At 39.8% G+C, this 15,683-nt stretch overlaps 1 protein-coding gene and 1 long non-coding RNA gene across 4 annotated transcripts; both read right to left on the bottom strand.

The window, feature by feature from the left end:
• Positions 1-2,527: 2,527 nt before the first annotated feature.
• On the bottom strand, positions 2,528-6,857 carry LOC307018740 (uncharacterized protein). 3 transcript variants are annotated; one of them, XR_013802488.1, is made up of 7 exons: positions 6,661-6,857; positions 6,380-6,519; positions 5,567-5,732; positions 5,070-5,411; positions 4,313-4,448; positions 3,995-4,102; positions 2,528-3,077 (listed from the first exon to the last, which is right to left on the bottom strand). XR_013802488.1 is itself a non-coding variant. In XM_079649132.1 (5 exons), the coding sequence occupies exons 1-4, from the start codon at positions 6,768-6,770 to the stop codon at positions 5,114-5,116; spliced, it is 714 nt and encodes a 237-aa protein (XP_079505258.1). In that variant the 5' UTR covers positions 6,771-6,857; the 3' UTR covers positions 4,274-4,448; positions 5,070-5,113. The 3 variants fall into 3 exon arrangements, 1 of the variants encoding a protein (XP_079505258.1); XR_013802489.1 differs by having other exon boundaries at positions 2,534-3,077; positions 3,866-4,102; XM_079649132.1 differs by lacking the exons at positions 2,528-3,077; positions 3,995-4,102 and having other exon boundaries at positions 4,274-4,448.
• A 576-nt stretch (positions 6,858-7,433) lies between these two features.
• Positions 7,434-10,040, bottom strand: LOC307020484. Its single transcript, XR_013802904.1, has 2 exons — positions 9,619-10,040; positions 7,434-8,869 (listed from the first exon to the last, which is right to left on the bottom strand). It is a non-coding gene; the product is annotated as an uncharacterized lncRNA (long non-coding RNA).
• Positions 10,041-15,683: the final 5,643 nt, after the last annotated feature.

The raw sequence follows: 15,683 nt of genomic DNA, 5'->3' as shown, positions 1-15,683 counted from the left end.
ATTCACACCAGACATCCCAAGAATATTGCTGAACTGAAACAGTTTTGTAAAGAGGAATGGTCCAAAATCCCTCCTGACCGTTGTGCAGGTCTGATATGCAACTATACAGTTGTAGCACTTAATTTCAGACAGTTTGAAACGCGAGGGCCGTGATTGGTACGTGATCTGCCCTCGCTCAAGGGAAAACCTCCAGCTTGACTTGAGACCGCCCCCGTGATAGATAAATGTAATTATAATGAAGCCAGCTGCAATGGATCATTGATCCACCAGGAGGTGCAGTGGGGTTCCACACTGGAGTTCATGTGAAATAAAGTCAGATACTGTACAGTACGCTGGATGAACTTAATGTTGTTTAGTCTAAAAAAAACGAACGGGAGGAAATGCAGCCCGGCTCTCGATTTTTAATCCTAATTTAATCATCATCTTCACCACGATCATTTATGTTTATGTTTGCCGAATTGACATGAAATCACTGACAAATATGAATATACTGTATTCAACTTCATTAAAACGTTATTAACGTGCCTAAACTCAGTAATTATACGATCATGTTCTGATAAAGATGACGCAATAGCCCCGCCTCTCCCCACCTCTGCTGCTCATCCCCGCGTCAAAGTAAACTGCACACTGAATTCAGATTATTTATCTTTCTCTCGATATGGACATAAACGGGAGTGAAGTCTAATCTGACAGGACGGAGCTCTGCTCACCTGCAGCTCCTCCCGCTGTGATGCAGCGGGGAACGGAGTAAAACACACACTTCAGTCAGATCATCGCCCTTTGCTATTTTAATTACCTCTCAAACTACCTAAACTAGTTATAAATATGTTTATTTTTTACTGTCGGCCAGGTCACTCATTACTGGATCAGCTGCTGCATGAGACAGACACTGACGCTGTCCGAAGAGAGGGAGGAAAAAGAGAAGCTCCGTGTATTTTATTATTATATAGAGTCGTTATTCATTTGTTTTAAAGCTCAATAAATAACAAAGAAGACATCTGACCGGCACTTTTTATCATTTGGTCCTGAAGATTTAAACTTCAGGACACGTTGACCTCTGCCCCATGGATGTATAATAAGAACTGGATACAGCGCGGGAGGCGGGGCCTCATTCATTCCTATGAGAGTTGCTTGGCGCATGATGATAAAATGGCCCAATTTTTGAGAGAGCGAAACGTCACAGATTACCCAGCATGCCTGAGAAGTACCCGTATGTGCGCTCATAGCGCATGCCCAACTTTAACCAAAATGCAAAGAATTATTGCACTGTATGTATATTAATATATATATATATACAGTGCAATAAGCTTTTTAGTGCAATAAGTAGCTACAGGGACGTTAATCTAATGTCGGTAATATTAACTTTATTTAATACAACATTTACGGTACAAGATTTAATCATACAGCCCATGTAGTATCATATTTAACAAATGAGGAATTACAGCAAACATGTGCAATATATCCATTATTACAGCTCCGTGGAATGGCAGTGAGACGATATGGGTCCGTTGTTATTGTGCATCCATGGGTAAAGATAAACGCATGTAGTCGTGCTGAACCTGCTGAACACGTAACATGAACGTGCCGGGCGGCGCGGTCCCGTGGGTTATGGAAAGCCAAAAGTGCCATAATACGGGGGTGAAAACTATGGAAAGCCAAAAGTGCCATAATACGGGGGTGAAAAAACGCGCGAACATACGGGGAGGTCCGTTTTTTCGCGCGAAAAAACGCGCGAACATACGGGGAGGTCCGTTTTTTCGCGCGAAAAAACGGGCCAATATACGTGCGAATGTTCGCGCGGTTTTTTATATGATAATGAGCCCCTCCTTCTGATTTCCTTAGCCAATAAGTTCAAAGTGTCTGTAACCAATCAGTGAAGGGTAAAGCCAGACCAAAACAATCTGTAGATGAAAAGTTCCTGACATGGTGAGGCTGTGCTGTAAATTGTGCATTATTCCAGATTCAGGGGACTAAGTATTAATTTGCCTTTGAATATAATAAATATATCAATCAATATATCAATATAACCTGCCTTCATTGTTTTTTTTTAAATAAAATGGCATTACCCTTTTCCTTAAACCTCTGGAGTGTGAAGTGAAGGTATTTTCTCAATTTTTAGATGTCTCCTTAAATCCACTTTTAAATGTACTTCTTATAACATGGCATGGTGTTACATGTCAAAATGTTCAGTAGTCTCTGGTGTTGCTAGAAATGCAAATTCACTCACCTTAGAGCACTGTCTTATGAGAAACCTAGCTTAGAAATCCGATTTTTGGAAAACTTCAAAACTGTTGTGAAACACATATGTACTCATGTCATCCATTTTTTTTGGTGTTTCAGATTTTGTTCACCAAAGTCTTTGGTTCACAAAAGTAGTGAAATATATCAATTACACTATAAGCCTATATAAAAGTGTTGTTCATGTCTAAAATGAAAATGTGTAAATTATAATTTAGAGTAAAATATTTCCATCCCTCTACTTTCACCACAGAAAAGTTACATCAGGACTGAATAATGACTTCATATTCCATACCAAGGTTTATGTGATGTGTACAAATACAAATTCAGCATTTCAACTTTATTTTTCAACCAACTATTTATGTTAACATATGAAACTGTAAAATCTCAATATTTCCAATATCAGAACTTTTTCAACCAACTATTCATTATAAATGTAAAGACAGGGGGTCTTTGTCCATGGTCTTTGTCTGTCTTCCAAGACAGTGGGTCTGGCTGCTGTGTAGGTGGGGCTGATGGTGCATGGGCTGCTGGTGGCTGTGTGGGAGGGAGGTAGGTGTGATTGTCCCGGGTTGATGCTGGTGGCTGGATTGGAGGTACGTCTGCTAGGCGAGACTTCTTTGCTGGCTGGGTTGATCGCGATGGCTGTGGTGGAGGCCTTTGTACCGAGGTGTATCTTAATCTTGTGGCAGGGACAGATGGAGGCCGCTGTAGTGATGCTGGTCCTTTGGTCCTCGGTGGTGATGGCTCTGGTGAAGGCCCTTGAGCAACGGTAGATCTTGACCTTGGTGCAGGCACAGATGGAGGTTCTTTCTCCTAGGCCCAGGCAGCTGTGAAATCTGAAAGAAATATAGGACAATAATTACTACTAAGTTCATTCAAATAAAGTTCAAGTGGAATGTTTCTAAAGCACAAATAACAATGCACAACTAAAAATAAAATGGAGAGGCGGGACAGGAGTCTCTCTCTTACACAGGTATTTTCCAGTTATTTCCCATTCAATATAAAGTCACAGACACAAATATAACTACATCTATAGGTGTGTATGTGTGGGACGAATACAAGTTGATGTTATTCATCTACACATGTTATCTCACTTTTACACACAGAAATCACTTTTACACAGAGTAAACGTTTACTAACGGAGAGTCTATTTTGTCACAAGAGAAAGTTCATGACTATCGATAAAAATACAAACAATACCTATGTGGGATTCACCATCAAAAAGTTTGTTCTCTTTTATCCTCCTAATGACACGCTCTACATGAACCCTCAGTCTGGCAATGGCCTGTGTCTCCCTCACCTCATAGGCTGGCATTTGCTTCTGCTTTGACAGAAAAGGTGGGCAGTACACCTTGCATTTGCAGCAATCGCTGATCAGGAAGCTCTTATCTACCATCACTGCTATGTTTTCAGTCAACAACGCAGCTATTCCAGATTGTTTGAAAATCTCCTTGTCGCTGACAGAACCACCATACAGACTGGAAACAAATGTCACTGCGCCATGTGGGGCTATGCCAACCAGGGCTTTCATGGTGCAGTGAGATTTCTATGTAGAATACATTTCACTTTGGAGGAGGAGTGAGGATGGTGTTTGACACCTCAGCTCTGTGCAATCCAGGATCACCTGTGTGTCTGGGAAATCTTTGAATGCCTCTGGGAGGTGGGCTTGAACTTCTGCAGGTGTAAGCCAGATGCACTGTGACCCCAATAAAGTTGTAAGAAAACTTGTCCATGTTGCAATGATGCGGCTCACAGTGGACTGGTGTACGTTGAAGCGGTTTGCAAGGTCCCTCTCTTTCAAACCCACCGACAGGAAGCATAGAAAAAGGAAGAACTCGTCAATTGGCTGAAGCAGCTGTCTCTGGAAGATAAAAACAAAAAAAGGTTACTATATTAATGTCATGAGTGTAGCACACTATGGGAAAAACATTAAGTTGTTTTAGTTCTCTGATGTATTCAAAAAGGATTGAGTACTTTAGCCTTTTAGCCTACACAAAAGCAATGAAATGTCGGAGAGACATTTTCCCTTCAGTTTGTGTTTAGATTGTGTGTTAAAAGAAACGTAACCTACCGTTGATGGACGTGCGTGTGTAACCACTTCTTCATTACTCTTGGCAGTTGATATCGCTCTAGTAACACAAACCATTTAATGAATTGAAGGCTCAATTAAAAACCAGAAGGCCATCAGGTGGTTATAGCTCGGGAATCTGTACACAAAAGACACATGTCAGTCATTAATTGACAGTAAATACAATCGTGTTAACTGTAACACATGGGCTAATGCTTTCCTCTTGTTTGCTATAATACATTACAATTCAAATAGACTGAGTAAGAAGGCACTAGGTGCAGGTATAGTAATCTACAGCAGTAAAATGTAGCAACTACATTAGCAGCAGTAATAATAATCTAAAACATACAGGGAACATTTTACACACAATGACTACGTTTACTCTTCATTCTTACGTGTGCAACTGGGGGAAACGCAGTGGATATTGACATACTTTTACTTTGGTAAGGTTTTGAAGATTTCCACTTGTAGTAAAATATTATCAGTATGTTGTTAGTATTAATATGTTTTACTCCACCACATTTAGTTAACCTTCATAGTTTCTAGTTACTTTTTATATATGAAAACACAGGATTTATGATTCTACATGTTCAGTTCAGGAGTATTTTAAAACCATAGTATTTGTACTTATACTTCAGTTAAGTTGAGTACTTATTCCAACACTGCATGCATATAGTCAGCGGTCACACGGCAGGTAAACAGGATTCTTTATAAGCTAACCCATCTCAAAAACTTGGATAGAATTTAGCCAAAACATTACCTTGTATAGAATCGGATGTTGTCGTCGGAGCCAGCAAACCTCTGTTAGCAAAACTCTCGCTGGACTCTTAACTCCTGCAGTTGCTTCTGCAGATCCTCCACTGTTTTGGAGTTGTCTTCTGCAGCTTGAGAGGACATGTCCAGTGAAGCTGCTTCTGGGTCTATCCACCTCATGCTGTCCCGCACTCTGCGTCTCTGTATCCACATCTGCTGGGCCTGCAGCTGTGCCCTGACAGATTCAGGGCCAATCTGGTTATTCCCAGCCACTATCTCCTTGATGAGGTCGTCTAGTGTAGCATCTGAGATGGTGGAGTATGTCCCAGAGCGCAGCATGTGGAACTGCCTGAAAAATAAACATGTTTTAAATATATGAGACCTACGGTATTCAGATTTACTTTACAACATGCATAGTGTAACATGGCTACAACCCCTCCTTGGGATGTTTACAATAAATTGAGACAAGATGGCACTTCCAATGTTGAAGACATTGCTACATACCTCAATCGCCGTCTCACTGTGCGCAGAGATACTTTTAATATCTGTGCCATCTTTGTTGCTGTAAAACCACAGCTCCTCAAAAAAGAGAGTTGCTCTCTGGAAATGCTGAATTGTGGGGGACCTCGACCACCCAACAAAATGAGTGGGGCGTGGTAGCCAGAATGACCTGCAACAACAGCAAAACATTAGATTACATTTATTGTCATTGTTGTAAAAGCAACGCATTTATGCCGTTGTGCCAGAAACGCACACAATGCGTCTATTTTATTGTCATTGCCCAGCCTAAAGATACTTTAAAAAAAAATGAAATGCAGTTTGGCATTAAACCAGTGGACATGCAATACACTATAGTTGTAGTATACAGTAAGAACAAAAGCATAAATGTGTATGGGCATAGAGATACATAGTTGCAGTCTGTGTCTTCCAACCCTGAAGACAGAGACTCCCCCTCTGGCACCCTTTCAATGTCCTCATTCACACGTTTGATGATACGTGGTGTACTACAGATGGCCAGACTGCCCTCGACGGGGGAGGGGGAATAGCGTCTCCTCTACTGTGGCAGGATATAAAGGTGGAATTTGGAGTACAGTTTTAAGTGGACAACTCGAGACTCAGAGCGTCTCACCAGAATGTTGTAATTAATAGCTGGCAACTACAGATTAAAAAAGGTGTTTATATTGGTATTACCCATATTTAAAACAAATAATTACTTTAAAATGTATTGGCCTGTTGGACACTTAGTACTCAACAATACTAGCACTGGTTTATCAACGAAAGCCTATGCTAAAGTGAACAATTATCACATCGACCTACCTTGTTGTGCGGGTGTGGTAGGCCAAGATCTCCGGACTTCAAGTATATATTCCCGAAGGTCCTGAAGTAAAAGATCAGCTGTAGGGACGTTAATTAGCCTGCCCCGTGACCACTCGAGGCTCCTTTCCATGGTTTCTAACCTGCCAGTAAACGGTTTGGTGAAATAGGGGAGAAGACAGAATTTGTAAGTGTGAAAGATCTCACACAACCTCAGTTTACGTTACATGCAAAAACAAACTACATTCCTTTGTGTTGGTAGTAGCGATAGGCTTGGCCCTTACCTCGTTACTGTGGATTGTAACACGGCATGACCGGCATCATCTGTTTGGAGAAGTCTTGTGCAGTCATTTATTGTCCTTTTGCAACGCAAGATGAAGTTTCTCGTGGACATTTTTCCGGCTGCTGCTACTGCTGCTGCATGCTTATAGAGAGGCGAAGTCCCTCCCTTTCCGGTTGAGCTCCATGGGACCTTATTTCGGAAAAGTTATGTATTGAAGTCAATGGAGAGAGAAAGATTATCTTTCGATCCCGTTTGAATTGAACCACAAATTACACATATGATTTTTGTCAATTTAAAAGATGATTTTGCAAGTCAAAAAAATTGAAATGTGTCGTAAAACTGTGAAGTAACACTTTTTTTTTGCCTGAAACCAGTCAATGACCTACATCTCCCGTCGCGCACCACACACCAAGACGGCCGTCACGTTGGCACATTTCACTTCTTTCTAGTTGCGTATTTTTCATAGTCTTATATTTCAACAGTTTTACGACAAACTGAGTTTTTTGACATGGAAGTGATTGTTTAAGATGACAAACATCATAAGTGTAATTCGTGGCACAATTCAAACGGGATCAAAAGATAAGTTTTCTCTCAAGATATATTGCCTGATCTTTTCCCTAACAGCCCTGATACCGAAAATTCATGGTATTTTTCTTTCTTCAGTGTCTGGAAAAGCACAATTATGTTGTTTTTCCGGTTTTGTAGACAACGAAAAAAGTAAACAATCCTTCCTTTCTAAAACAGAACAAAGAACACAAAAATGATGCAATGTGCAATTGCAATTGCACTGAAGAGAAACATTCGAATTCAATTTTTTTTTTTTTTATAAATTAATACATCTGAGGCTGATCAATTCCCATTTATTTGAAACATGAACGCAGGCGACAGGCTACCACCTTAAACAACTGGAGAACAGACAGCTGTTGCCAAGCAATTGTTGGGACAATTAAGGTGAAGCAGACCTTGGAATACTTTGCATTTATACAAAGATTGTAAGTGAATGAAAAGAGATAACACAAAAAAACGTTTCCTTTCCGAGACTCGAGCCCGGCCCTCCCGGATATTAGACCCTTTGACCGTTAGTCTACAAGCAGATAGTGGATAGATTTAGTTTGAAAGATATAACTGGAGTCCACCCACGCAGCGTCGAAGTGCGCATATTTTAGATATTTAATCATATATTTTCGAATATAAGGGGTAGAAATATGATTCAGATAACCGCATAAATATGTGGGCACATTTTCAATGTATATTGTCTTGTATAAATTAAGTTATACTCTCGAAGGCATGTTTATGTTAAATATTGTATATCATTACAAACAGCAGAGGGCAGTATAGGACACGGAAAGGCCTCAGTGGGCATGCCGTAAAAGGGAATGTGTTGCTGAGCGCATGCCGTAAAGTAAGTGTTGTTATTATGTGTCTGCCGCAGACTTGGCATTCTGGCTGGAACGGCAACAACGTTCCCTCTGCTTCATTCATTTCTCCTGTTCAACAGGTTAGTAGTGTGTACAAAGATTATGTCATATTTCGATCTAAGAAGTGTGTTTGAAACTGTTCTTTATGTGTAGTTTAATGTCATTCTGTCAGCTAGTTCGGCTCCACTACAGTGGCTAATGGCGTCCGCTAGCTTCTTTGTTCTTCTATGTTACTAGGTGTATGACTCCCGTGCAGTAGTTTGGCTTACATTTCAAGTGTATTCTGCTTGTATAAATATGTGAAATGCTGGTCTGAGTTCATAATTGTTCATATTATTGAAATTCTAATAGCGCGCTAATGCTATGCTAATATTGTGCCTATCAGTGTACAACAGAGCCAGGTTAAAGTGAGTACAGTCAACCGGGTTGTGTGTGTTATCACTGTATTATATACTGGAAATGAAGAAGGCTTTAATCCTTCATAAAAGTCATAATATGGCATGTGGATTTATTTCCATTTTTGATTAGAGAAAAATACGTCATACAGTTATTTTGATTTGCTAAATGTAAAGGTATGTTTTTTTTCCTTCAGATTTCACAGCTGCCTGGGCCTAGTGGCCCAGAGGCGGCGTTTATCCAGCAGCCAGAACCTTCATCTGTGCCGGCCCCCAGGTCAAAATCTACCGTGGCTCAAAGACCTCCACCACAGCCATCACCACCAATGACCAGAGGACCAGCATCCCTACAGCGGCCTCCACCTCCATCTGTGCCTGCCACAAGATTAAGATACACCTCGGTACAAAGGCGTCCACCACAGCCATCACCACCAAGGACCAGAGGACCAGAGGACCAGCATCCCTACAGCGGCCTCCACCTCCATCTGTGCCTGCCACAGAGTCCTGCACGGGTCTGATTTTCAAGACCCGCTCCCGCCCCGCACCCGTGACGTGCAGTACCGAACCCGCCCCGCTACCCGCACATATTGCCAATTAGTTCCGCAACCCGACCCGACCCGCCGGCACAAGATCCGCAACCCGACCCGAACCCGCATATATATAAGCAGTGACAACGTGCAATTATTAACACACGCAGTTGCATATTTGGCTCAAAAAGCCTGGGATGTTGTTTATTTTCTCCATCTAGGTTGACACCAAAAGCCTCCCAGACGTTGGATTTCGCTCTTGAAGAAGAGTTATTGAAAATGGTGTATTCTCCGCTAGAGAGCTTCACCTCAGCCATTCAGAATGTGGTGCGCTCAGCAGCAGATAGATGCGCTGCAGAGGTTATGATTATGCTCGGTCCCGCGGAGGAGAGGTCTGAGGATTTAAACATTAAACTAAAATATTATTGTTTAAATATATTTATTATGCAAAACCCGCAACCGGACCCGCATCATCTTTGTTTTACCCAGAAGCGAACCCGGAAAAAAGCGTTTGAAAAAATACCACCCGCAAATCACCTTTTTTGCGGGTCACCCGTCGGGTACCCGCGGATACCCGACCCGATGCAGGACTCTGGCCTGCCACAAGAATAAGATACACCTCGATACAAAGGTCTCCACCACAGCCATCACGATCAACCCAGCCAGCAAAGAAGTCTCGCCTAGCACACGTACCTCCCATCCAGCCACCAGCATCAACCCGGGACAATCCCAGCATCAACCCGGGACAATCCCACCTACCTCCCTCCGACACAGCCACCAGCAGGCCATGCACCATCACCCCCACCTACACAGCAGCCAGACCCACTGTCTTGGAAGACAGACAAAGACCATGGACAAAGACCCCCTGTCTTTACATTTATAATGAATAGTTGGTTGAAAAAGTTCTGATATTGGAAATATTGAGATTTTACAGTTTCATATGTTAACATAAATAGTTGGTTGAAAAATAAAGTTGAAATGCTGAATTTGTATTTGTACACATCACATAAACCTTGGTATGGAATATGAAGTCATTATTCAGTCCTGATGTAACTTTTCTGTGGTGAAAGTAGAGGGATGGAAATATTTTCCTCTAAATTATAATTTACACATTTTCATTTTAGACATGAACAACACATTTATATAGGCTTATAGTGTAATTGATATATTTCACTACTTTTGTGAACCAAAGACTTTGGTGAACAAAATCTGAAACACCAAAAAAAAAAGGATGACATGAGTACATATGTGTTTCACAACAGTTTTGAAGTTTTCCAAAAATCGGATTTCTAAGCTATGGTTTCTCATAAGACAGTGCTCTAAGGTGAGTGAATTTGCATTTCTAGCAAGACCAGAGACTACTGAACATTTTGACATGTAACACCATGCCATGTTATAAGAAGTACATTTAAAAGTGGATTTAAGGAGACATCTAAAAATTGAGAAAATACCTTCACTTCACACTCCAGAGTTTTAAGGAAAAGGGTAATGCCATTTTATTTAAAAAAACAATGAAGGCAGGTTATATTGATATATTGATTGATATATTTATTATATTCAAAGGCAAATTAATACTTAGTCCCCTGAATCTGGAATAATGCACAATTTACAGCACAGCCTCACCATGTCAGGAACTTTTCATCTACAGATTGCTTTGGTCTGGCTTTACCCTTCACTGATTGGTTACAGACACTTTGAACTTATTGGCTAAGGAAATCAGAAGGAGGGGCTCATTATCATATAAAAAACCGCGCGAACATTCGCACGTATATTGGCCCGTTTTTTCGCGCGAATCAACGGACCTCCCCGTATGTTCGCGCGTTTTTTCACCCCCGTATTATGGCACTTTTGGCTTTCCATAGTGGGTTAGATGCGCGTTCATAATGCAGAGGGATATAACTCTCAGAATAACGTTATTAGCACATTTTTACAACTTGAGGAACGAATGTTTTTTATTAGGGCTATACAAGTGTTCATACTGGGTGGTTTATTTAGTTTAAAAAAAAATATCCAACGATTTACAGCCCATTCTTTCCCCATGTAAGTAGATGGGAAAAAGTGTTTCCGGGCCCAGCAACCTAAAGGAAGTGTAGTACCGCCGTTTGGCCACGACGAATATTCTACTCAGAGTCCGGTGCACTTCCTAGGGGCTTGCTCGGCCCCCACCGCGGAGAATAAACAGAAGGGTAACCATGAAAACTATGCTTCTTCGCTAATTTTATGCCACTGGTCCGTGGTCAGGCCTGGGAACCGACGGGAGACACTGGATTCAAGTGTCTGCCTCACATTGAGGGGAAGGGGCATTTCCCCTTTGCTCCCGCTCCAGTTTGTGATTCTGACCATTTTCTCATAGGTTTCAAATGGTAACATGGCCATGAACATATCCCGCTATTAGAATGCAATTTTTAAAAACATAGGGTGCTACACCAGACTTTTAGGAAAAGTAACGGACTGGGAGACTTTAATATTTTATTGAAAAAAGTTACATTGCACACACACCACATCACACAAATTGACCCGATTGGCGGTTCTAGTGTTAAATAAACTCACTAATTAATGAAACCAGTTCAATACGCATTATTCTTATCATTCTTTATGAGCGCAGAAAGTCTTAAAATCAGACGGAAGGCAGTTACAGGTGTGTGTGTGTGCGTGTGTGCCTTATGTGCCCATCCCCCTATGTGAATCACACATAGCTCTGATCACCTATGATAAATGGGCCACACCTAATCGCTGGCTATTCAGCCACAGAGCTCCCTCTATGCAAATCAAACTGTAGACGGTGTGAAAGCAGTGAGGCCTTTGAAGACACCATTGCAGTAGTCGAGTCTACTGAAGATACAAGTTTAAAATCAGACCTGTTTTTTAAATGAAATCTGACGGCAGGCAGTTAGCTGTGATCACCTATAAGGCTTGAAGTTACTTCAGATGCTGAAATATTTTAATTTTTCAAGTATAAACATACAGTATACAACAGATATACATGCATACAAATTATAACATCACACTCATGTTATTAATTTTACAAATAGGACAGAGGGTGCAGCACAAACAGTACGAAACAAATAGAGAGCTTTCTGAACATCAGCAGGAGAGGACTCTTTCAAGACACGAGTAAATACTGAAATGAACATTAAATGTCCTATTAAAATGCAAGTTTCTTTGTGACACTTCCAACATAAATGGAATTCTCATTAACCTAAAACATTTTATTTTTTTAAAAACATGTCACTGTAGAGACACAAAATACTTGAACATACAAATGAACAACACCAAATTGAGCTCACTTTCTACAATCTTTGATGATCTACCTCCTACCTAGTTTGTTTTTTAGTCCATGTATATTGGCAGAGGCTTGGTCTGGCTGTATCTTCATAACAACCCTCTGGATAAACTCAAATGAATATTTAATTTCCAAAGTATACTGAAGATTGAAGCAATATATTAGTCCAAGAAGCATCGCAAAGCCACATCTTTCAGGTTGTGGAGCACAATTGTCTCCTCGACCACAACTGCCACATTGAAGATCTGCTGAGGAAAGGCATCCCATTCACCTTCGTAGCCTATGAGTAGACCAACTTGCATCACCTTCATGGCTTCCTCGAGAGTGTCTCCATGAGCCTTAAAAAAGGAGAAATAAAAGTGAGCTCAGTCTACTACAAGTACTTTTTCTCTACAAAGCTAATTAAGAGGCTTCTGCTATAAACATAGAAGCTAAAATCTACAGTTCACAGTGTAAAAGTGCAATGTGATGAAACATCATTTCAACTGCCTCTCTTTTCACAGTTTGAGTTTTATATTTATTTATATTATTTAATAGTTACGTTTTCTTGCTGTTTTTGTTTATATTAAATGTATCATTCTTTATTGCAATTATTTTAGTTAAATTAAGGTAATTGTAAACATTACTTTTGAAGGAAACTTTGGGCACAGGGTGATTTGGGTTGATTTATGTTAAAATGTACAATTACATAAAGTAATTCAAGACAGTTATGATCTTACATCACACATCCTGATGACATTTTCCTGATTTTCGCCAGACATGTAGTGTGATAGTCCCAAGAGAGCAGCAGTCCTCCTCCTCTCATTTGTGTCCTGCAGGACAACAAATGCACTGGGATATAAACATTTGTAGCAAACAAATGGTGGCTAAATTATGGTCATCAACATCTCCACTTACATCTTTCTCAAGGCAGTCCAAAAGGCCTTTTAGTGCCGGCTTCTTTCCAGTCCTGGATGCACCTTTGTAGACCTCCAGCAATGCCAGGCCATCAAGTCCATCCAGAAACGATGAAAGCAGGTCCGTAGTGACAATTCTCTGGAACTCTGCCTGAATCTGAGGAGACAGACATATAGAAAATATTCTACCTACAGTATGCAACTGTGCATGTTGCCTTCTCATTGTAACTGGAAAACCTGCACAACTTACAAGTCCACTTCATCCAGTTGCAGCACAACGGAAATCTTTGAAAATCTGTCTGTAATAGAGAACACACATTTAGGTACATTATGAAGCAGGTCTTAATAAAGTAATAAGAACTGAGAACATGACAAAGAATAAGATGCACACAATTACAAGTCACGTTGCCCATAAACTACAAGCCTTGGCTTTCACAATTACAATATTATCCCTGAATTCATATGATAAAGACTTAAACAGTACTTCATTTAAATAAATAAACAACTTGAAATGTTCATCTTTGATTGATGAGGCATATTCAATCTAATAAATTCATGGGATGCATGTAATAATAACAGGGAAAGGTTAGTGTGCATCCACATAGAGCATTTTTGTGTCTACGTGCATGCCAAATATATCGATGAAAAAACTATTATTTGTTTTAACCAAACTTGAAAGAAATTGTACAATGGTTGTAATTGTTGATTATTTGCTTGCAGTTATTTTCCATAGACTATTCATTTGATTATTATTGTTTTTTTAGTAATAACTTGACTACCTCTGGAAGCAGAAGTTTAGGAAAATGATTGTTAATGTATAAATATTATTTATTTTATTATAATTAGGGTCGGGACTTTAACGCGTTAATTAAGATTAATTAATTACACAAAAATTAACGCGTTAAAAAAATTAACCTTTCCCTGTGTTATAATTACATACATCCCATTAATTTATTAGATTAAATAACAATAATCTCATCAATCAAAGATCAACATTTTTAAGTGCCTTGAGCACCAACTGTTCCTGCTGCTAGAAACGGCTGATATTAAGACACTTCAGTGCGCAAGTCACAGAACGAAATGCATTGTGGGACATGTAGTTTATGGGCAACATAGTTCAATAAAATAAACTAAATATATTCCTTTCTTTTCTATAAAATATTTTCTAAAAAGCAGAAATACAAATTTGTCTCCATTCCAAGAGTGGAACATAGCATTTGTACACAATATAAATGCTATTTCTGAACACAGTTAGCATTTTACTCGTTCAATGGCGCGAGGCACCCCCTCTTTATCTGGGCAGGTTTAGCGTGAGCTGAACCAGAAACACGTTGCAAGGATAGAATCACTTTAACACTTGCTCTGCCTTAACAAAAAACAATCTTCAAGTCCCCTATACTTATCCACAAATGACATCCATTTCAAAGCCATGGCGGGGGCTAACAAGCTACAATTCTTAGCCGAACAGAGAGCCGGGACACGGCTAATTACTGGCAGGAACACACACAACCTCACCAAAACACGTTAATTTAGCTTAAATATTTAGCCGAACAGAGCCGGGACATGGCTAATTACTGGAACGAACAAACAAAACCTCTCTAAATTAAGCTACAAATATAGGCAGTTACCATTTAAACCTTTTAAAAATTCATAAGCGTCATACATAAGAGTAAGAATACTTGAAACTTATTTATTTAATAAAAGTTTAGATAATCATAATCCTGTAAAGTTAGCTTGGTTAACCGACATTTTCATAACACTGCCCTGAAATAAAATCTCTTTTATAAACATTCAAACACCAGTTAGGTGTGGATTTAACTCCATTTAGCTACTTTTCGTTTTGCCTGAAACCATTAAATATGCAACCACTCACCTGACTTTGCCTGTCCGTCAGTGGTTCATCAGCCGAAATCACTGTCATATCGCTTCACAAAAACGTATTCATCCGCCGCTTAGCTTTTCGTAGTCATCAATCTGTCCGGTGGAAGTTCTTCTTTTGATAATGGCGAATCAAACTCTGTGGTTCACTTGCTGTATATCGTAAAAAAATTAAAAACTCATGTCCCTGTTAAATGCATTCAATTAATGAAAACAACTATGAGACCGGGACTATTTTCACCGGGCAGGAATATGTCAACACTCCTGCCATGTTAAGAGGCCATGGAAAGTTTCAGAACATTATTACACATCACAACTCACTGTTCAGTCAAATTGACTTCATAGAATGTAGAGGTCATTGAACTGGCATGAAATTAAGTAGAAATTGCATAAATTGATATGTTAAGTGAAAGTAACTTAAAGACAAAAGTTTCAGTAACTTAATGATCAAATCCTTTTTTACAGCGGCTCCATAATATAACTGGCAAAAATGTAAGAATTTCATGCATCGGCCTACAGTGGGAAAATGGTTTAATCTGTTAGAATAGAGTATAAATATTAAATATCACTACTTTTCTTCTAAATGAAATGCTGACATTACAAAATGCATGGTTTAATGTAATGTAA

This window comes from Notothenia rossii (genome assembly GCF_949606895.1).
Source record: "Notothenia rossii genome assembly, chromosome: 9".
NCBI lineage: Eukaryota > Metazoa > Chordata > Actinopteri > Perciformes > Nototheniidae > Notothenia > Notothenia rossii.
Note: the sequence above shows the minus strand (reverse complement) of the source record. Positions and strands in the feature narration are given on the sequence as shown.

Bases quoted from the DNA above. Each gene is read 5' to 3' on its own strand.
- LOC307018740 (XM_079649132.1), bottom strand. From the start codon at position 6,770: ATGTCCACGAGAAACTTCATCTTGCGTTGCAAAAGGACAATAAATGAC. The intron at 5,733-6,379 runs GTAGGTCGATGT...CTGTTGTTGCAG, and splicing joins TACCACACCCGCACAACAAG to GTCATTCTGGCTACCACGCC. The intron at 5,412-5,566 runs GTATGTAGCAAT...TTTATTTTTCAG, and splicing joins ACAGTGAGACGGCGATTGAG to GCAGTTCCACATGCTGCGCT.